General features: G+C 37.8%; 1 protein-coding gene across 5 annotated transcripts in view; it reads left to right on the top strand.

Annotated features, from left to right (window-relative positions):
* LOC126418572 (crossover junction endonuclease EME1) overlaps nt 1–23,469 on the top strand; it is a 66,794-nt gene extending 43,325 nt beyond the window's left edge. For all 5 annotated transcript variants that reach the window (XM_050085415.1, XM_050085399.1, XM_050085425.1 and 2 more), the window contains exons 9-11: nt 10,453–10,651; nt 19,995–20,051; nt 22,592–23,469. In XM_050085415.1, the coding sequence (XP_049941372.1) occupies nt 10,453–10,651; nt 19,995–20,051; nt 22,592–22,699 (364 nt within the window). In that variant the 3' untranslated portion in view covers nt 22,700–23,469. The remainder of the gene's footprint in view (nt 1–10,452; nt 10,652–19,994; nt 20,052–22,591) is intronic.
* Nucleotides 23,470–24,277: the final 808 nt, after the last annotated feature.

Genomic DNA, 24,277 nt, shown 5'->3' with positions numbered 1-24,277 from the left:
TGTCTTCTTTTAAAGAACGGAGCGCTCTCTTTCTTCAGTGGTGACGTTCTGCTTGGGTGCAGGCGTCCTGGTTATTGATCTACAAGCCTCTCGCCTTATTTCTTCAGCAGCGTCATTCGGAAGTTTTAAAACACCTGGCAAGATGATGGACCTACTACAGGATACAGCGTACAACGGAGGACATCTGCTCTCCTCAAATCCATCCAACTTCCTGACCATCTGAAGAAGAGTTTAAGAGAACGAGCGCCAGTTCCGCCACGACTTTACGGCCTGCCTAAGGTACATAAGGAGAATGTTCCGCTTCGCCCTATCGTTAGTAATATAGGTGCCCCAACATACCATCTAGCTAAACATCTGGCTTCTCTTCTGAGTCCCATGGTGGGGAAATGTGAACACCATATTCGAAACTCAGAAGATTTTATACGGCGAATGAAGAACTTGCGTCTTGAATCTACAGACTTATTAGTGAGTTTCGATGTGGTTTCCTTGTTCACACGGGTGCCTCTGATGGACTCATTACAACTTATAGGAGCCAAGCTGGATGGGGACGTCTCACACCTTTTCAAACATGTGCTTACCTCGACTTATTTTTTATTTAACAACCAGTATTTCGAGCAGACTGACGGTGTTGCTATGGGTAGCCCTTTGTCTCCCATAGTAGCAAATCTTTTTATGGAAGATTTCGAGGACAAAGCACTTCAGACGGCGGTTCTGAAACCCAAATGTTTTTGGAGATATGTAGATGATACGTTTGTGGTATGGCCGCATGGGACAGCAACGCTTCCTTCTTTCCTGGAACATTTGAACTCCATCCATCCAAGTATCTGTTTTACCATGGAGGTAGAAAAAGATGGTGAGCTCCCGTTTCTGGATGTTTTGGTGCGTAGAAAAGGTGACGGCTCCTTGGGTCACAGTGTGTTCCGGAAGCCTACGCACACAGACTTGTATTTACAAGCTACGAGCTATCATCACCCCTCAAAGCGCAGCGGTGTATTACGGACGCTAGTGCATAGGGCTAGAGCCATCTCAGATCAGGACAGCTTATCGGCAGAGCTCAACCATCTCCGCTCTGTATTTGCCCAGAACGGGTACTCCGAGAAGCAGATCCGGAACGCGTTTCGACCAGCACGCTCCAAACCTCAAGAACAACCTGAAGAAGCAGATAACACCACAGGGTTGGTTTTTCTACCGTATGTCGGTGGCGTGTCTTTTAAGTTGGGCAGAATTTTCAAGAAAAACCGGATTAAATGTGTTTTCCGGCCTCCAGCAAAAGTGAAATCGATGCTGGGCTCTGTTAAAGACAACCTCGGCCTGAGGAGACCAGGAATATACAAAATCCCGTGCCAGTGTGGGAAATCTTATATTGGCCAGACGTGTCGTACGGTCAAAGACAGATGCGACAAACATAAACGTCACACGAGGTTGGGTCAGCCAGAGAAATCTGCGGTTGCTGAACATTGCCTTGACACGGGACACGGCATGAATTACGAAGAAACCAAGATCCTCTCGCATGCTTCCACATACTGGGACTCCATCATCAAAGAGGCGGTCGAAATACGTATAAGCAGTGAGCTAATAAACAGAGACACGGGGTTTCACCTGAGCAAAGCCTGGGAACCAGCCTTGTCGGCACTAAGGAACCGTCAGCCACAGATTAGCAACCGCACCGAGTCAACGCAGATGGGAAGCCTTAGCGCAGATGCTTAAATCGGGCACCAACACCTCGCGCGCGCGAACGGGGTCCGTCGCTCCCGGCCGCATTTCCCGCGCCGCGGAGCGCTTCCGCAGACCGCGACCCGTTTCTCCAGCAGAGGACTCTGGTATTCGACGCTGTCTACGATTGGTCTTCGATGACGTTATGCCCCGCTGGCGCCTGCGCTGTTCTAGAAAACCAGCATATAAATTGGCGCGTTTCTCAGCGACGCGACAGTAGCACCTGAAGATGGCGGGCAGTTGTCTCGCTGAAATATTGTGCGGCTTCTACAATATTATCCGGCGTAAGTCCCGAGAACCTATCAAGCAGATGCAGCGCCGGGAAAGCCTCAAACAAATATTTCTTTATTTCCAGACAACCAGTTTCGACAGACTTTGCTGTTGTGTACAGGTGTTCAAAAATTTGTGTTATAAAGTGCGTTAATTTTGAGTTGGACCTCACGCCAACTCAAAATGAACACATTTTATAACATAAATTTACAATTCTGTTCTTTGTTGTGTTGTTGTATTGTCACTTTCTTCTACTAATATCACTGACATTTTTGTTCTCCACATACCACTTACACCATTTGCCTCTTCCTCCTCCCACCTAGCAAATTTGTTGGACAGTCTTGAAGTTAATTAGAAGCATGAGCTGATTCACACCTACCAGGCCATACTCCAGTTGAGCTTGTGATATAAAATTACTACTTGTTGACAATTGTATTGTTGGATCAGACATTGATTGTTTGATTGCAGTAGGATAGAACACACACACAATCATCTGCTTGTCCTTCACGACCCCACATCCCACCATCACTCATCCTGGCCAAAATCCCTAATAAATATTGATAATATCTTTGTAGACAAATCTAGGGAAGAAAGTCATATTACAAACCCAATAATAAATGGGCTATCTGATCATGACATGCAGCATGTTGTGTTAAATGTTGAAACTTGACAGGATAAAAAATCTATTAAATCTGAGTACAGGAGGGTAATAAATAAGTCAAAAATTGAGAAATTCAGGAAATTGCTGAAAGACATGGACTAGATAGTTGTTCACAATACATCTGACTCAAATGGAAAATACAAAGCATTCATTAATAAAGTTGCCTCCACTTTTGAGAATTGTTTTCCCCTAAAGAATAGAATAGAATATTTTTATCGACCTTTCAGTATTTTTCATACAATTTGCTTCGTCAAAGTTTACAATGGAGTACAGTTAAGCACAATAAACACTTACATACACAGAATTATTTAGCTTATTTAAGAATTGAAAACATTTCTTTATCACTTATTAAAAGCTTATATTATAGTGAGTACTCCCTAGGAATTCTTCAATTGTATAGAGTTCACTGCATTTTAACCAGTTTTGCAATACACTCTTGAATTTATTAAATGGGGCTGTATGAGCTGAGTATGGTAACTTATTAAAAAGCTTTTGTGCCCAAATGTTTATAGTTATTATGGACAACAGCTAGCCTCAAGAAAGAAAAATCCAACAAGCGACTATTTCTGGTATTCTGTGTGTGTGTGTGTGTGTGTGTGTGTGTGTGTGTGTGTGTGAATCACATCTTGTGCTGCATTTGTCCAGATTTTCTTTAGCATACATTAAACAGTTATACAATGTACATGCTAGGTACTGTCAATACACTGAGATATTTAAAGTGGTTTCTGCAGGAATCTCTTGGGTGCTAATCCTAGTATACATCTGATGGCCTTCTTTTGCCATCTGAAAATACATTTAGCCCCTGAGGAATTACCCCAGAGCAAAATTCCATACTCCAGATGGGAATGGAAGAAAGCAAAATATGAGTGGAGTAACAGCTGTTTGATCACACTGTTTCTCAGTTTGTACAGTAAAAAAAAAAAAAGTACACAGGCTAGTTTGCTGCACAGGTGATTGGTGTGTTCTTCCCTGGATAGTTTTTGGTCTACGTGCAATCCAAGTAGTTTCACTGCTTTAGTTTTACTTTTTGTAGCTTTTAGATTAAAAATTATTTCTTCTGTTTTTGTATTGTTTATGCACAGTTGCATTATTTCTCTGTTGTTATCCAGCACAGTTTGTAAATTGTCACCTGAGGTTATTAGTGTTATACCATCAGCATACAGTATATTCTTACATGGTATATAATTCGAGAAATCGTTAATATAGACAATAAACAGGAAAGGCCCAAGAACCAAGCCTTGGGGTATTCCTCTTTTTATAAGGAGTACTGCTGATCTCTGTTTATTTGCATATACAAGCTGTAACCTACTGCTTAAATAAGATTTGAATAAGGTGAGTGGTATATCTTCAGTGCCGTAGTATTCTAACTTTTTAAAGATTATGTCATGAGACACTGAATCAAATGCTTTGCTTAAATCAAAAAGTGTTAAAGATATATGCAGCCTCTTTTCATATGCTTCATATACATTGTTCACCAAAGCTTCAATTGCTTTTATAGTTGATAGGTGAGACCTGAATCTGAATTGCTGTTCATTTAATAGTTTGTTGCTTTCAAAATAGCTGTATAGCTGCATATGCATGCAATTTTCTATTATTTTGGATATGATTGGTACTATTGATATGGGTCTGTAGTTGTTTGGGAGGTTTTTATCACCTTTTTTATACATAGGTAGTGTAACTGTGAGCTTAAGACATTGTGGAAAAATTCCTTCATCTAGTACTCTGTTTGACAGTGAGAGAAGTGGCATTTTGATTTCCTTTGCTACACACTTTATGATGAAATTACTGAGTCCATAATAGTTTTCTGTTTTGGAATTGCTTAGTTTGTTTATCGATTTGCAAATTTAATTTAGGGTGATAGGGTTCCAAGTAAATTTCTCACTAGTCTGGTTTGTATGGATGAGTAGTGCTTCTGCATCTATGGTAGAATTATTGAGTGGAGTGGTGGTGGCAGTATTTACATAATCATTGAATGTATCACAGTCTATAGGGATGTTGTTTTCTTTATTGATGTTATTAATTTCCTGTTTTATGACTTCCACGCTGCTTTACATTTATTTTTGGAATTCAAAATGTATTCATCATTTGCATTGCACTTAGCCCCTTTTATTTCTGATTTGTAAAGTTTTCTCATATTTATGTAATTTGCCTTGTCTTGATCACTTTTATTAGACTTATCCTTCAGAATTAGAAGTAGTATCCTAAGTTTGTTAAGTTTTGGAGTGTACAACTTGTTAGTAGGACATTGCTTATGTGTATTATCAGGATGTTGTCTTTTGTTTACAGTGGGGCACGTCTTTTCTACAATGTGCTTAATTTCTGTCAGGAAAATAGTAAAGCATTCATCAGTTGCCTTATTATTATTAATTTTATGAGACCAATCAATTTCCTGTAACTCATTAATCATGTTGTTTACATTGGATTCTCCTAGAAGTCTATATGTCACTTGTCTTTCTTTAGTGTTGAGTTCAGAATTTTCTATTTGAAGCCATAGTCCTGCATGATCTGATATTCCTAATTCTGTTATGTCACATTCAAGAGTATCTTTATATACATTACTAATTATGTTATCAAGACATGCATTCTGTCTGGTGGGCTTTTCATTAAGACAATAATAGTTCAATGACTTCAAAGAATTAACCATATAGATAACATGTCTCTTCTTTGCCCTTATATCTATGTTAATATCACCTACAATTATAATTTTATGTTGTTTATATTTGGACAACTGCAAAATTAGTGTTTTAATTTTTTCTACAAATATTATTTCATCAGCTCTTGGAGTTTGATACACTGACAATTACAATTTTTTGTGCGTGTATTACCGTTCCGGCTACTTCAAATATGCCTTCAAGGCACATTTTGCAAAGGTCTACTACTGAATAATCTAAATCTAATTTGTTTTTAATGTAGATTGAGACTTCACCATGTGAAATGCTTCTTCTGCAATAGCTAGTAACTAGCAAATATCCTGGAGGAACAACAAGTCTGTTTCAGACTCTTTCATCCAGTGTTCATTGATACACAACATACTGCAGTTAATTTTATCAAGCCAGTACTGCAGTTCATTGATTTTACCACAAAGTGATTATACATTTATATGTAGAAGGAGAACATTGTTATCTGCACAGAAAGGTATTTTGATGTCAAAAGATCTTGCATGTTCATGTATTTTCACCGATTGATCTAAAACAACACAGTTATGTGAATTAATTACTTTGCTGCAGTTTTCCCTTAACGTGGTTTCTACCCTTCCTTCCCCTGTAACGTTGTATTGCATAAAAAAGGAGGTCCATAAGTGTCCCCAGAAACTAGACAGTTGCATTCTTGAATTTAATTTATAATTTTGCTTATCTCGTGACAGAGAAATTTTTTACCCTGGTAATTCAGATGCTCACCGTGTTCAGTGTGCAGATTTTTCGCCAGTCTGTTGATATCTACTACATTGCATTTTGCGTAAGTAGAGCATAATTGTTTTATTCTAGTGTTGGTTTTGCGGGTTTCTTTATTCACACACGCATTATACGTGAAGTCATGTCTATGAGGTATTGTCACAACAACAGTGTTTCTCATCATATTTACGTTTAAAAAATCCCCCAAACCTGTTATGCACTTTCCGGATTCGTTATGAGCTATGTTGTTGGCACCCGCCACACTAACAGCGAGGTAACTCAACTCATACATAAGTCAAAAAATAAACCGTGGATTACACAAGGCATAAAGATATCATGTGGGACAAAAAGGAGACTATCTACTATCTAGAAACAGCTCTGAGGTTAGAATTGTAATGCATTACAAAGAATACTGCGAAATATTGAAGCAACTAATCCAGCAATCAAAGCAGCTTTATTATGAGAAAAAGATAATTACATCAGGTAACAAAATAAAAACTGTATGGGATATTGTGAAGACGGTGACATGTGGGGCCAAAAAGGAAGAGGAACATTCTTGTGTATATTAATGACCTCTCATCTGTTACATTGCCAGATGCTAAGTTTGTTTTGTTTGCAGATGACACAAACATTGCAATAAGTAGCAAGTCAAGTGCAGATTTATAAATAGCTGCTAGTCAAATTTTCACTGACATCAATAAGTGATTTAAAGCTAATTCTTTGTCATTAAACTTTGAGAAGACTCAGTATATGCAGTTCAGAACCTGTAAGAGATTACCTTCCAGCATGAGTATAACGTATGAAGACATGCAGATCAAAGAGGTTGACAGTGTTAAATTTCTGGGATTACAACTTAATAATAAATTCAGTTGGGAAGGGCATACCACAGAATTGCCTAAGTGCCTAAACAAGTCTATTTGCCATGAGAATGATGTCGGATGTAGGAGATATATTTATATTTAAAAAAAACTTGCATACTTTGTTTACTTTCATTCTATTATGCATTATGGGATCATATTCTGGGGCAACTCATCAAACCAACCAAAAGTTTTTAGGGTGCAAAAGCATGTGATAAAAATCATCTGTGGTGTAAATTTGAGAACATCTTGTAGAAACCTGTTCAAGGAACTTTGTATTCTAACCACTGCTTCTCAGTATATTTATTCCTTAATGAAATTTGTTAATACATCTCTATTTCCAACCAATAGCTCAGTACACAGTATCAATACTAGGAATAAGAATAATTTACATAAAGGCCTAAAGTCACTTACCTTGGTCCAAAAAGGGGTCCAATATTCAGGAACACACATTTTTAATAAATTGCCAGTAACCATTAAAAACTTGGTTTCAGATAAAGCACAGTTTAAACAGAGTTTGAAAGACTTTTTGATAGGCAACTCCTTCTACTCCATAGATGAATATCTTAACAGAGACTGTTAAGTCAGCTTAAGTAAAAATATGTTAGATTTTAGTTTTGACAACACTTGGTCACAACAGTCAAAAATGCCTCTGAGCACTATGGGACTTAACATCTATGGTCATCAGTCACAACAGTCAAGATTAGGTATTTTGCATATGGTAAATTTATTAATAGTGCATAACAGTGTTTCATTCTGACAGTGTGTTAATTCTGTAAATACACTACTGGCCATTAAAATTGCTACACCAAGAAAAAATGCAGATGATAAATGGGTAATCATTGGACAAATATATTATACTAAAACTGACATGTGATTACATTTTCACGCAATTCGGGTGCATAGATCTTGAGAAATCAGTACCCAGAACAACCACCTCTGGCCGTAATAATGGCCTTGAAATGCCTGGGCATTGAGTCAAACAGAGCTTGGATGGTGTGTACAGGTACAGCTGCCCATGCAGCTTCAACACGATACCACAGTTCATCAAGAGTAGTGACCGGTGTATTGTGACGAGCCAGTTGCTCGGCCACCATTGACCAGACGTTTTCAATTGGTGAGAGAGATCTGGAGAATGTGCTGGCCAGGGCAGCAGTCGAACATTTTCTGTATCCAGAAAGGCCCGTACAGGACCTGCAACATGCGGTCGTGCACTATCCTGCTGAAATGTAGGGTTTCGCAGGGATCGAATGAAGGGTAGAGCCACAGATCGTAACACATCTGAAATGTAACGTCCACTGTTCAAAGTGCCGTCAATGCGAACAAGAGGTGACCGAGACTTGTAACCAATGGCACCCTATACCATCATGCTGGGTGATATGCCAGTATGGCGATGACGAATACACACTTCCAATGTGTGTTCACCGTGATGTTGCCAAACACGGATGCGACCATCATGATGCTGTAAACAGAACCTGGATTCATCCGAAAAAATGATGTTTTGTCTTTCGTGCACCCAGGTTCCTCGTTGAGTACACCATCGCAGGCGCTCCTGTCTGTGATGCAGCGTCAAGGGGAAGCACAGCCATGGTCTCAGAGCTGTTAGTCCACGCTGCTGCAAACGTCATCGAACTGTTCGTGCAGATGGTTGTTGTCCTGCAAACGTCCCCATCTGTTGACTCAGGGATCGAGACGTGGGTGCACGATCCATTACAGCCATGCGGATAAGACGCCTGTCATCTCGACTGCAAGTGATACGAGGCCATTGGGATCCAGCACGGCATTCCGTATTACCCTCCTGAACCCACTGATTCCATATTCTAACAGCTATTGGATCTTGACCAATGCGATCAGCAATGTCGCGATACTATATAGCTCAATCGCGATAGCCTACAATCCGACCTTTATCAAAGTCGGAAACATGATGGTACACATTTCTCCTCCTTACACGAGGCATCACAACAACGTTTCACCTGGCAATGCTGGTCAACTGCTGTTGGTGCATGAGAAATCGGTTGGAAACATTCCTCATGTCAGCACGTTGTAGGTGTCTCCACCGGCACCAACCTTGTGTGAATGCTCTGAAAAGCTAATCATTTGCATAACACAGCACCTCCTTCCTGTTGGTTAAATTTCGCGTCTGTATCATATTATCTTCGTGGTGTAGCAATTTTAATGGCCAGTAGTGTGTTAGCTGTCCCAGTTTACTGCATTGTATTAACTTATTTTCAACTATCTCCTGACAAATGATCAGGGGTAGTAAGTATTATATTCAACTGTTTTATGTTTTTATGTCATACTTACTCACATGTTCCACACCCACGAGAATCAACTCATTTTTTGGGTCTATGGAACAAAAACTGAATCTAATCTAATCTAAATATAACGATATTTTGCCAAAATGTTGTGGAATATTTATTTTCGAGCTCACAGAGATGCCTGTTTTATGGAGACACTGGAGAATGAAGAAATCACTTAAGGAGTGTGACATTTGTATATAGTAGACCGAGATACTGAATGTCATATGTGTGGACACACTTATGCTAGGTGGTCCACAGGTGTCACTCTCATCTTCAACTATTCAAGAACTCTGAATTACATTGAGAGAGTAATGAGCAGCTTGATTACAGAACTTATGGAGAATGTCCCAACTGATTCACTGTTACTATTTTCTGTGGACATGCTGCTTACGAATTGTTGACCTGTATGGAGTAATGACTGTACTTGCTGCTGTATAATATTACTCTGACCACAGCTTTTTGTCATCCAGTTTTCATCTCTGTTGAATATTTCTTGCCTCTGTGTTAATAGTTATCATATTCTACAGGTTTTTGTACAGTATTGTGGTTGATTACAATGAAGAAAATAAATTGTAAGCATTCATTATTTGATAAATTATTTAGGAGACCAGTAACATGATATTGGTGCTCTACATTCATTCTTAATGGCAATATTTACCTGCAGAAATAATGTAATATTTATACTTCTGTTTCACATTTGTCTGTTGGTGTGGCCAAGTATTATTTCAGCTATGATAAAAAGCACTGGAATTATCATGGTTATGGTTTATTTTGTTCATTTTAATTATACAATCATGGTGTTCTGACAGCTCATAATGGATAAAACATGTTTATGTTTGTACCAATTGTAGACTGCTTTTCACGTCATAAAAGAGGCGTTTAGTCGCATGTAGGCACAATGAAAAGAATGTTAAAAATATTTCAGCTTTCAGATAGGGGCCTTTTTCAGAAGTAGAAAACTCACGCGCATTCTCATAAAAATAATATAATAAAAACAACTTATATGGAAGGTGAAATCTTTCAAGCATTCTTTTTCATTGTATGACTCAGTGCCTTCTGTATGTGGTGGATAGCACTCTGTCCTTTCCTTATTGGTGTTCTTTATTAGCCCTGCTAGACATCAGACTAATAACCTAAAACCTAGGTTGAAAAAATAAATAATTGGTGAAACAAGTGGTAAATAAGTGTTTTTCTATGCTTAAATTCTTTTACATTTTCACCTGTCTGTTTGCATATATACTCTTAATGTGTTTATGTAGATTGGAAAAGCAGGAGGAACAGATGGAAGAGACAGACTGGTTTGCAGCAGGTGACTCTAACGACTGTGTGAAGGTGGACAAACACGGCAATGGGATGCTGCAGCTGTGGCGGCAGCAGCTATGCCAGTTCCCACTGGCGAGCTTAGCCACAGCCGAAGCTATTTCCGCTGTTTACCCTTCACCACGTGCCCTTCTAGAGGTAAACAGAAAATGTGTATCTTGCAGTGTTCCAGTTAATAGCATGCTCTACTGCTGTATCATTTTTCTTAAAACTTAACCAAGAACAGAAAAACTACACCAAATGATTAAATTGTGATAGGCTATTGTGAATTCCTAGGGCAATTCTTTCTTCACTGTCTGAGGTGACAGTTTGCGTAGTAAACCTGTAGTTTGTTTGGATTGAAGTTGTCTATAATAATTGTCACAGGTGGAATCAGCGAATATTTATTGAGAGAGCTCTTGGTGTTCTATTATAGTTTGTACAATCTATTTCACCATGTTAATGTTGTTCGTATTTCATTGACTCTTGTGCCTAATTGTGTCATGGCTATCCCTCTACCTATATAGTCATGTTTACTCTAAAGACACATCCTGTGCTTATAAAACAAGAGAGTGCAATTAATGTATCCTTATTTTAAACTGTGGATTTGTTCAAATAACAATCTCAGTTTGCAAACTTGCCCCATTGTTGACGCACACTTATCAGTGTTTGAAATTAGTTATGATCTTCAAACTGCTACAACACTTGACACATTTCCCTCATAGTTTGCTCACATATAACACTAGCTGTACCATATTTTTGCTGGTTTTGGTATTATAGCTTGCATGATACAAAAATATGGTGCTTCAAGGCACTGGTGCATTAAATGTTCCTCAGAAACATGTAATGGATAATCCAGGATAGAAAAATTACAGTATTATGAAAAGGATACATTGTTACCCACTATATAGCGAAGATGTTGAGTCCCAGACAGGCATGACTGCCTCAGCAGCCAGAGACAGTGGTCGTGTGTGTGTGTGTGTGTGTGTGTGTGTGTGTGTGTGTCTTCTAATTCAGAAGAAGGCGTTTTGGCCGAAAGCTTACTTCGGGTTACCTTGCATTCAGAAGGCTGTTACACGCAGCGACTGTTATATTGACTTGTAAATAATAGATTTCAGCTGTCAGTCATCCTTTTTAAATTTTATTGGCATATCTAGATTTCAGCTACAAACTAGCCATTCTCAATGCACTATCTTTTTTTATCAATGCATGTAATGCATGTTGGGCGGACTTCATCCACACTTCATTGAATACTCAATTCAAGTATTCAATGAACTGTGGATGAAGCCCAACCAACAGGCATTACATGCATTGATCAAAAATGATAGTGCATTGAGAATGGCTAGTTTCTAGCTGAAATCTAGACTAGCCAATAAAATTTAAAAAGGACAACTGATAGCTGAAAGCTTACTTGTTTAGCAGCATTTTTGTTGTGCCACGTGTGACTCAACATCTCCACTATATGGTGAGTAGCAATCTATCCTTTTCATAATATTGCTGAAAACATGTAATTTTGATACAGTTCATTATAATAAAATGATAAAGTATTTTATGTTTGTGGTTAAAAGAGCTACTGGTTGCATATATGGAACTCAAAATTTTGACGTATCTCTGTTAATAGTTCCAGGTTTCAGCAATTTTTTAGTGTTTCATGGCATACAGGCTGAGACAAATTGATGCAAGAAGTCTCTTCTTTGACACCTCTTACAGTACCTACAGAAAATGCTGTTAAAAGACTATGTTCAACACACATTTCTGCACAGCGTGAAATTAAATTCACCTGCTGTCACATAAAACGCTCAGTGTTTCTACAGGCCATTAGTAAATTTCTGCTTGCAAGTGAGAGCAATACCAGTAGCAGCAAAACAACACTCAAGTGTGTCATTTAAAGTTTTTTGTTCATTTATTAGTGTATTCAAAAGATATCAAAGTAAGAATAAAGTGAATGAAGGTGTAGCGAAGGATCCATGTTGTTACTGTTGTGGTCTTCAGCCCAAAGGCTGGTTTGATGCAGCTCTCCATGCTACTCTATCCTGTGCAAGCCTCTTCATCTCTGAATAACTACTGCAACCTGCCTACTTCCCTCCAGTACTAAATTGGTGATCCCTTGATGTCTCAGATAATGTTCTATCTCAGGGCGTATACGACCCGGGACAATCTGGAAATTTGGGAAAAACCCAGGAATTTTTCATCTGGGAGAAAACTGGGAAAAACCTGGGAGTTTTTTTAGAATTCTGGGAATTTTTCATTGTTTTAGTTCTCTGTTAAATTTTTGTAATTTTGACTGGTAAGAACCGATACTCTAACAAAGAATATTACTATATCCAGCTACTGCAGAATAATACTTCAACAATAAAACATAAACGAGAGAAAAAAACAAAAATAATTTAAATTGCAAAGGAAATGTGCCATATACAACAACACACAGTGCTCATGCAAGCATCTGTCAACAGCAAAATGTGTCAGAGGCTTCTAAAGTTTCCAGAAAAAGGAGCCACTGGCTCTGAAAGCTTAAACACTTCCACAGCTTTTATTTGTATTTTCTCCTGCTGCCACTTTAATCTGTTAAGTGGACAGCATTACCATTATGTTAACACTCTGGCATCGCCCAATTCCCTGTCACCCAATGTGCTTTATAGCACAATAGACATCACCAATTGTGTAGCTTGGATTTTGCCGTGTGGCAACACCACTTCAGAGTCTAACACACAGAAACATAAACTACTGCAGATGATTGGTCCCATCACCTAAAGCTTGCTAAATATTCCTGATGCTCTTATTACCTCCTTTTCTCCTCCACATATCTGCCATAATTTATTTCACCTTGTTTGTTCATTATTTATGTAATGTTCTGCCCCATGGTATTTCTTTCCTTTGTTACTGCCCCTCTATTATGTATGATTTCCCCCACACTCTTTCTTTTCACTTTTATCTTTTCTCTTTATTTCAATTATTAGGTTTTTCTTCAATTGAAATGTGTGTTTCAGAAAGTACGCCACTTCTAATAGTGTTTGAGATTAATGTAATTTGAACAGGAACACAAGACATAACACATTTCTCTTCGGTACATAAGATTTGACGAGACGAAGTCCCATGCTTCTTTACAGAGCGTAGGGGAACGATGCGGGAGACCCGCACCGCCTTACTAGGCAAGGTCGTGATGGAGGTGGTTTGCCGTTGCCTTCCTCCGACCGTAATGGGGATGAATAATGATGATGAAGACAACACAACACCCAGTCATCTCGAGGCAGGAAAAATCCCTGACCCCGCCGGGAATCGAACCCGGGACCCCGTGCTCGGGAAGCGAGAACGCTACCGCGAGACCACGAGGAGCGGACACATAAGATTTAAGAATGGAAAACAATATCTTCGATGTAACTCCATTTATTATAGCTCTTTGTAAGTCTTTCTATCCAGCACTCTCTCACAAACTTGGCTATCTATTCTGACAGCTGCATTCAATCACCTAATTAGGATCAAATCAGTGAGAGTTTTATTCTTGTAAAACTACATTTTAATGTACCACAAGGCATTAAATCACAGGATGGAAATGCACAACTTTTGTAACTGAGATGGCAGCGAAACTCATCTCACATAAAACACAAATAAATTTGTTGATGGCAGTGTGACAGATTGCACTGTCTTGCTGAAACAGCGACATTATGATGCTTTTCTATCTCAAATAATTGTCTGCTCATTTCCTTGTGATGAGTTACTAACCAGAATATTTGAAGATACTGCATACTGCATCGTGGTTGTTAAAACACCAACTACTGAGAGCTATTGCACCTTAAACTGTGTGGACCTACACAGCAATAGAGTAAGTGCAATGTTGTTATTAACAGCAGATTCCAAGGAGGACAGAAGCTTTTCAGCTTCCTTGTAAAACCCATGTCTTAAAAACACACCACACCATCAATGTACTTCTCAATGCCTGATCATATGCAGTATTTTAGCAGACTCCTCGTAAGTCCTGCCTTGCTTGTAACACAACTTATCAATGAATACATACTGTTTATCTGTATACCTTTTTCATGGTAGAGAATGAACATGCTTTATGCCTGTTCATTACACATCAAGGATCAAAAACATAAAATATCCTCCTGTCTATCCATTATCACAAAAATAAGTATTTCATACCATGACTCTATTGAATCTCAAAGTTGAAATTTGTACTGAAGTTTGATATCATAAAGGTCTATTAATTGTGAAATTTTCAGATTTTTATCTGGTCCCTCAACAAAGATATTGCAGGCCACAAAAAGGAAAATTTTTAAAAAATCAGTTTTTTTTAAAATAGTGTGTTTTTTTAGTGTAAGATACTGACTATTGATACTCTATAAAAAGTTACTGTACTATATAGTGTAATAGAAGGAAAAAATATTAAATCAGAGAAATTAATCTTTGTTTGGAAAATTACTGTTCAAAAATTGAGTTTTTTAATTTGTGTCTGATAACTTTGAACTATTAAAAATATGTTAAAGAATACATTCAGCTAAGTGATAATGATGTTAATTTATAGCCTAGTGTGTGTTGAACTAAATGCATTTTATCTGAAAGGCTTAGGACAATCCACTACTGAATAATTGTAAAAAATGTAGATACTTGCAAATACGAAAAAACGCATGCGGCCTGGAACAAATATGGCCGCCATTTCAAAATAATAAACAATAAATTTTTTAAAAAATATTTTTGACTACTGAACATTGGGGAATTCACCCAGCAAATATAATTTTTTTCTGAAATGGTCAAACAACCTATTATTTTTTTCTTGGACCACTGTATGGATTGACCCATTCCATCTAGTACCATATCACTTTGGTCTTGCCAATATTCAGTTTCATTCCAAACTCTTTAACTGCACTTAAAACACTTTCCATCATTACCTGGAGCTCTTTCTCCATTTCTGCTAGCACAGTTATATCATCAGCTTACTTGTTGGTTTTTGTTCCTTCTCCTCCCATTAAAGTCCTTGTTATTTTTCCAAAGCCTTAATGATTAGCTTTTCATCAAATGTATTGAAAATTGCTGGTGACATACAGCAACCCTGCCTCACACCCCCTTCAATACCCACCTCTTCAGTTTCATCTTCCACTACTCAAACTACCACTTTCTGTCACATACAGAGTTCCTTTAGCAACCTTCTGTCCTTTCAATCTACGCAGTATCTTCCAGAATCTTCAGCGCCATATACCAATCAGTTGTGTCAGATGCTTTTTCCCAGTTGACAAAATGACAAATGTTTCTCTGTTCACTTCCAAAAATTTTTCTGCCATCATCCCCAGACATGTAAGTGCATCTCAGGTTCCTCTTCCTTTTCTAAATCCAAACTGACCTACTCCTGTCTTCTCCTCTATTTTCCTTTCTGTTCTTCTCAGCACTATCCTGGGCACAGCCTTCGTGACAGGAATATTAAAGTAATTGTCCTTTAATCTTTCCATTGATTGGCATTGCATTTCTTTGATAAGGGAACTACTTTGGTCTTAAGATATTCAGGCCAGATACCTGTGTCATATATTATATTGATCAGATTCGTAATTCTAGTTATAGCATCATTCTCTAAGGCCTTCAGTACCTCAGATTGTATTTGATCATAGCCATCACTTTCCTTTCTTCAAGATTATTGATTGCTTTCTTCACCTCCCATTTTTGTATTATTGGGCCCCAGTGATTTTTGCCACGTTCTTGTTCATCCTCTGAGATTAAACTTTCATGATCAGCTGTTGAATCATATAGATCTTATATGTATGCCTTCCATACATCTTGTTTTCGTCAGTATTCATTGCTATTTTTCCCTGCTTGTTCAGCTTTCTTGCTTGCTAATTTTTTGTAGTTCTTTGATTGTTGTACCCTCTGCAACATTGTACATTGCATCTGTTTTTCTTACCTTTCTAATTTTGTATTTCCTCATTGTGCTTTTTCATCCACTCTTGTCTTGCTTTTTCAGTAGACCACCTCAGTTCATTGACCGGTTTCCTATATTGTCGTTTTCCTTCTAATGAAGAGTCATTTTTCGATTTTCTCTGCTCAGACATTTTATCTAATACATTCTGTATAACATATGCCTTTTTAGTTCTCCTTTTTTCCACTTTTCAAACTTCTTTCTCAAAAGTTTTGAGAACTGCATCTCTGATGGCAACCCATTTTTCTGATGCCTTCAAACTCGATCTCACCATTCCAAGTTTTCTTCCACACTGTTTGTAAAGGGCACAACATCTTCATTCTTCAGTTTTGCCAGATTCCACTCCTTTACAGATTTTACTACGAACAGCATAGTGAATGCATTATTCTAGCCATGATAGACATGAAGCCCATGCCTACCACAGTAGTATAAGTTTATATGCCAACTAGCTCTGCAGATGATGAAGAGACTGAAGAAATGTATGATGAGATAAAAGAAATTATTCAGATATTGAAGGGAGACGAAAATTTAATAGTCATGGGAGACTGGAATTCGATAGTAGGAAAAGGAAGAGAAAGAAAAGTAGTAGGTGAATATGGTATGGGAGTAAGGAATGAAAGAGGAAGCCGCCTGGTAGAATTTTACATGGAGCATAACTTAATCATAGCTAACACTTGGTTTAAGAATCATGAAAGGAGGTTATCTACGTGGAGGAGGCCTGGAGGCACTGGAAGGTTTCAGATAGATTTCATAATGGTAAGACAGAGATTGAGGAACCAGGTTTTAAATTGTAAGACATTTCCAGGGCCACATGTGGACTCTAACAACGATCTGTTGGTTATGAACTGAAGAAATGGCAAAAAGGTGGAAATTTAAGGAGATGAGATCTGGATAAACTGAAAGAACCAGAGGTTATAGAGAGTTTCAGAGAGAGCATTGGGGAACAATTGACAAAAACAGGGAAAAGGAATACAGTGCGAGAAGAATGGGTATCTTTGAGAGATGAAATAGTGAAGGCAGCAGAGGATGAAGTTGGTAAAAAGACAAGGGCTAGTAGAAATCCTAGTGGTAGAGATATTGAATTTAATTGATGAAAAGAGGAAAATATAAAAATGCAGTAAATGAAACAGGCAAAAAGCAGTACAAACGTCTCAAAAATGAGATTGATAGCAAGTGCAAAATGGCTAAGCAGGGATGGCTTGAGGACAAATGTAAGGATGCCTACAGGAAAATCAAAGCGACCTTTGGAGAAAAGAGAACCACTTGTATGAATATCAAGATCTCAGATGGAAAACCAGTTGTAAGCAAAGAACGTATAGGGGGTTTATACAAGGGCTATGTACTTGAGGGCAATGTTATGGAAATGGAAGAGGACATAGATGAAAATGAAATGGGAGATACAATATCACGTGAAGAGTTTGACAGAGCACTGAAAGACATTAGAGCTAATGATAGCCTTGGGAGAGCCAGCCATGACATAACTCTTCCATCTGGTGAGCAAGATGTATGAGACAAGCGAAATACCTTCAGACTTCAAGAAGAATATAATAATTCCAATCTCAAAGAAATCAGGAGCTGACAGGTGTGAAAATTACCAAACTATCAGTTTAAAAAGTCACGGCTGCAAAATACTAACACGAATTGTTTACAGACGAATGGAAAAACTGGTAGAAGCTGACCTAGGGGAAGATCAGTTTGGATTCCATAGAAATGTTGGAACACATGAAGCAATACTGACCCTACGACTTATCTTAGAAGGTAGATTAAGGAAGGGTAAACCTACATTTCTAGCATTTGTAGACTTAGAGAAAGCTTTTGACAGTGTTGCCTGGAATACTCTCTTTCAAATTCTGAAGGTGGCAGGGGTCAAATACAGGGAGCGAATGGCTATTTACAATTTGTACAGAAACCAGATGGCAGTCATAACAGTCCAGGGGCATGAAAGGGAAGCAGTGGTTGGGAAGGGAGTGAGACAGGGTTGTAGCCTCTCTCCGATGTTAATCAATTTACATTTTGAGCAAACAGTAAAGGAAACAAAAGAAAAATTTGGAGTAGGAATTAAAATCCATGGAGAAATAAGAAAACTCTGAGGTTTGCCGATGATATTGTAATTCTGTCAGAGACAGCAAAGGACCTGGAGTAGCAGTTGAACAGAATGGACAGTGTCTTGAAAGGAGGATATAAAATGAACATCAACAAAAGCAAAATGAGGATAACTGAATGCAGTCGAATTAAATCAGGTGATAGTGTGAAAATTAAATTAGGAAATGAGACACTTATAGTAGAAGATGAGTTTTGCTATTTGGGGAGCAAAATAACTGATGATGGTCGAGGTAGAGAGGATATAAAATGTAGACTGGAAATGGCAAGGAAAGAGTTTCTGAAGAAGAGAAATTTGTTAACATCGAGTGCAGATTTAAGTGTCAGGAAGTCTCTTCTGAAAGTATTTGTATGGTGTGTAGCCCTGGATGGAAGTGAAACATGGATGGTAAATAGTTTAGCCAAGAAGAGAATAGAAGAAGATTTCAAAATGTGGTGCTACAGAAGAATGCTGAAGATTAGATGGGTAGATCACATAACTAATGAGGAGGCACTGAATAGAATTGGGGAGAAGAGGAATTTGTGGCACAACTTGACCAGAAAAAGGGATCGATTGGTAGGACATGTTCTGAGGCATCAAGGGATCACCAATTTAGTATTGGAGGGCAGCATGGAGGGTAAAAATCATAGAGGGAGACCAAGAGACGAATACGCTAAGCAGATTCAGAAGGATGTGGGTTGCAGCAGGTACTTGGAGATGAAAAAGCTTGCACGGGACAGAGTAACATGGAGAGCTGCATCAAACCAGTCTCTGGACTGAAAACAACAACAACCAAAAACTTTGGGTTTTATATCTGCTTTTGGCTGGATGATTTTGTGTGGAATGTCCCAAGTTACAATATTTTTAGTGTGTCCTTGCGATCAAAAATTTAACGTGGAACAGTTGCAGGAAAATAAATTACAGAAGAAAAAGGAAAAAACAAACATTGCAAGAATATCTACAAGGTGTAGTAAGTTTTCAGCTACCCTTGTAACCAACATTTGGTGGCACTTCATGCAGTTACGTACAGCAATCATGTGTAATGTAGTTAACTAAAAATTTTATAATAATATTGACACAGTACTTTAACTTTTAACCAGAAAGTAATAGTTATTACAGACATACCTGTATATATGTGCATCTGTGTAGACTTTTAACCATGCATTAGTTTTGTTGTAATATTTTATGAAATGTCACTCGCCATGCAGTGCACACATACACGCACACTGGAGCAATTCTTTCTTCATGCTAATAAAAAGTGATGTAGTGACACATTGTCTAATACCACTTTATACAGAAATTACCCCATGGTCACAAACAACAGAGCACCCTTCCCATACCCCTTGCCTGATGTCACATCCACTAGGTATAGAGGGTGCATTCACTGCACTATTAAGTAAAGTTCCGGAACCTCAGTGCAAGCACAGTTCACTATGGTTACTTGCATAAATTGACCTCAACTAGACTACATATCTCTTGTGTTTTTCGAAACTTTAATTTATTTTCATTTTTGCATGCAGGCCTACAAGTGCTGCAAAAGTGAAAAAGAGGGGCTGCTGCTACTGCAAGATATAAAGGTTTGTAATCATTATTCATGTGATCTTACAATTTTTTTAATTCTTAACAATAAATAAAAACAAAGGGATTTTTGCTTTGAGCTTTGTCTCATTTTACAACATGAATCTATAATTACATGCCAATTGACATGAAAGCTGCAGATAAGGAAAATGTATATATTCATTACAAGGTAAGAGAGCTTATTTGGTTGATAGGGCAGATATACTAATCCAGCTTAATTCTCTCACCTCCATGAAGGTGAATGATATAAATATAGTGTCAGCAGCATTGAGAAACAGCTAAAATTGCTGAAATTAAACAAGGCCCTAGAGTCCATGGAATCCCCAACAGATTCTATAAGAATTTGTGTTGAAGTTAGGTCGGCTTTTATCTATTACATACTGTAGTTCCCTTGAACAAAAGCTTGTACTTGGAAGAAACACAGGTCACATTGGTCTGTAAGAAGGGTAACAGAAGTGACCCAGTATCTCTGACTTCCTTATGTTCTAGAATCTTACAACACATTCTGAGCCCAGATGTAAGGAAAAATCTCAAACAGTCAGCCTGGTTTGCAGGGATTCTGCAAACACATGATGCAAAACCCAACTCGAACTTTTCTCATCTGATTTGCTGAAAGCCATCAGTCAAGGCAACCAGGTAGATTCAATATTTCCTGCCTTTCAAAAAGCATTTGTCTCATTACCATACTAACACTTATTCAGAAAAGTTTGATCACATGAGGTATCATACACACTTTGTGACTGGATTGACAGTTACTTGGTAGGGAGGATACAGAATAACAACCTGAACGGGCCTCATCGACAGATGTGGAAGTTATTTCAGCAGTGCCCCAGGGAAGTTGGTTGTGGCCTTTGCTGTTTATGTGATATATTAATGATATGACTGACAGTAACGTCAGACTTTTTGCTGAAGATTCAGTTGTCTGTAAAGTATAGTCAGGGAAAAAAAAAGCCTTCGCAAATATTCAGGTAGCTCGTAATAAAAATTGAACGAAGATTAGATATTTACTTTAAATATTCAGAAATATGAAGTTGTGCACTTCACAAACTACAGAAATCAGTCAACTCTTACAAATGACTGGGAGTAACAGTTAGTGCGAATAAGAATTGCAATGATCACGTACGGGCTAACAAGCAGTATTGAACGTATGCAAAGAAGGGCAGCAAGAGTGGTGACACTTTTGTTTGACTCATAGGAGTGCATAAGAGATGTAGTGAAAAACTGTTCTGGCAGAAGCTTTAAGAAGACACCAGCTATCCTTCATAAATTTTACTTACAAACTTCTTAGAACCATAATCAAGTGAGGAACCTAGGAACATAATACAGCCCCCTATGTATCATTTTCCTAGGAATAGGGACCATGAAAACAAGATGATATTAATTACAGTGTACACACATATGTTCAGGCAGTCACTCTTCGTATGCTCCGTATGTGAATGGAATGAGAAGAAACCCCCGTGGGTGGTGATATGGGAATTACCATCTTCCATATATTTCATGATGCTTTGTACAGTATGTATGTAGATGTAGATATCAATTAGCATCAAGCCTCAGTGAAGCTCTCCTTGACACGACAGTTAACCACCTACCACTGAAATGAAACTCACCTCATTTTTGACAATTGCATTACCTGTCCTTTGGAGTAATGCATTTTTTCTAAGCTCGTCTGTGACTTCCTACACGTCATGAACAGCTGCTGTAGATGTGGCCCATAGTTAATACTAGCTGTCTATTGCTATCATTAAATTGCTGTCCAAATTGATGGGATGATGGTCCAGAGACATTTGATGAATTGAGGTGTATTGTGAAGACTTGTTCTATCCACTAATATTCTCTCCCATTAGACCATCTTCGCTCCCTTTTTGTAGTCCGTTTATATTCATTACTCTGATATTTTGTCCCATTTTCTTGATGTTCTGCAGCATTATCCGTTGCTTTTTCCACACACACAGTTTATGCGTCACAGCTGTGATTACTGATCTTTAATTTCAAAATAGTGTATTTGCTATTCCATTAATTACAAGTGTTGAGAGAAAATAAATAAATTCAGTTTCAGATGGTGTCTGTGCAAATTTTTATTGGTATCTTAATGTCACTCAGGAACAGTGCATTTGTGCTAAAACTGGTTAATGAAATAGTACCTTAAGGCAGTTGCAGATATAACCATTTTTGCATGAAGATATTAAAAACCTGCTTTGGTGTTTTATTTCACAACCAGTAATATCACATCACTGACACTATTTGTAAATTGGTTGAGAAGTGTAGAAACAGTAACGCATGGCATTAAAAATTACACTAAAATATGCTGCTTTCAGCCATATTTAGGAAGTGATGGTGCACTCTGCCAGTATCATTTGTGCAAATAAATAAGCTTACTAATCAGTAATTCAAAGGTTCTGCAAGGTAATCAGATAAACATTTCAGCATTGCTGAAAATAGAGGAAAAGAACACATTTTCTTGAAATCTATAGTCTTAGCAGCCATCTTCCTGATCTATATTTGGACCTTTGTTTCTTTATTCTTGTTTTCTGTCGACTAGGTGCGACGTGCAGCAGGGCCACTGGCAACTGTACAAAGAATAGGACCTGAGCTCAGCAAGAAGATTTTTAAATTTTTTAATTCCAGTGATGGAGATGAATTGTTGTAATTCTGTATGCATGACAAATTTTTTTAAAAACTGTTTTTATAAAAAGTTTTAAAACTGTGTGCCAGTATTGAGAAATATTTTATTCAAAGCAGAAAATCGTGTATTGATTAAAATAATGCAATTGCATGTGTATTTTATAGAATTGTTAAAAATGTATTTGATAAGTTATATTTCAAAAAATTTATCATATTGTAAATAAAAATATGTAACCTCCCCGGTGGAATATTACTTCATTACTGAATACAAAAGTATTCCAGAAAATATTTATAGAATACAACCTGCTGAATTGAATTTGTATAAATAACAGTTGCAGCAATGAAATATTGCAACTTTGAATTCAAGCAGACTCAATATGTATTGTAAATTTGTTTGCAAACTTCAAAATTGTTGGTGGAGCTTTCTAGCATGTATCAGACCATGTCACTAAAACTTGTAGGGTAAGAACATATGTCAAATGAGCATAGTGTTCTGTGCATGTCACAAATATCAAATTGTTATGTCACGCGACTTTGTTTTGATACTGTTTGTTTACATTTTGCACTAAGACAGAAACATTAATGTTACACACATTTCTCCTGTTTTTAAACATTTATTTAGTAGTAATAACAATGGTGAATAATTGTTGCTTCTATAGAAACAAATCAAAATGTATAAAACGAGGAAAAGTTGTTTTTCATATGTATGTATCACAAAGGTCTAATTATAATTATCATGCTAGTAAGATGCTCTTTGTTTTGGAAATCATTGAGACAGAGTGTAATAAAGAAATAATATTTTACAGCTAACTTATATGGCTTACAGCCATATACTTGCAAAACAAATTCTAGATAGATGCAGTAATGTGGGAGTGCACTGTCAGTCAATCCATTAAATGCGATCTCTCCAGTTCTCTCAGCCTGACTGATTAATAGCGTGCACCTGGATGCTCTGCCAGGCTTTTTTTCCCATTTTATGCACAAATTTTGATGACCAATCCAGCTATTTATTCTTCACATGCTGTGTGGACTTGGTGCCTGGTTTCCAGCCAGACTGAGAACTACTGTTAGTCATACACTACTATTTACAGCGAAGTTTAATTCCCAACGCCCACTACACCCTTCCAATTTTTTCCCCTCTCCCCAGAGCTTGTGCTGATGGTCTGTGAAATGCAAATTCTCTCAGTGTGACTGTGATGGCTGACTAGATTTTAATTAATTGGATGCCAGGCCCTGAGCATTATTTAAATTGAAACCGACATCCTTGTTTATTAGATTTCATGACATCAAACTATTAATCAGTCACACTGAGAAAACCCGAGAATAATATAATTTTGCTCTTCAGGGAGCAAATGTACCACAATGTACACAAGTGCCACCAAAAAACTATCACCTTCTCAGTGTGTTGACCTTTCTAACAAGGTGTACTAAGTTGGCTAAAATCAAATATCATATTCACACACAAGTGATGATAAATAATATTATGGGCCTTGTGAGCCTGGCTCTAATGCGAGAGAGAATTTTTGACACCTGGCGAATGCTAGAGGTCACTTCAAAACGGCTTCTTCACTTCCATATTTGCATGTCAGCTAAAGCTCTATGC

Source organism: Schistocerca serialis, chromosome 1 (assembly GCF_023864345.2).
Source record: "Schistocerca serialis cubense isolate TAMUIC-IGC-003099 chromosome 1, iqSchSeri2.2, whole genome shotgun sequence".
In the NCBI taxonomy this organism is placed as follows: Eukaryota; Metazoa; Arthropoda; class Insecta; order Orthoptera; family Acrididae; genus Schistocerca; species Schistocerca serialis.
This window is presented reverse-complemented; position numbering and strand designations above follow the sequence as displayed.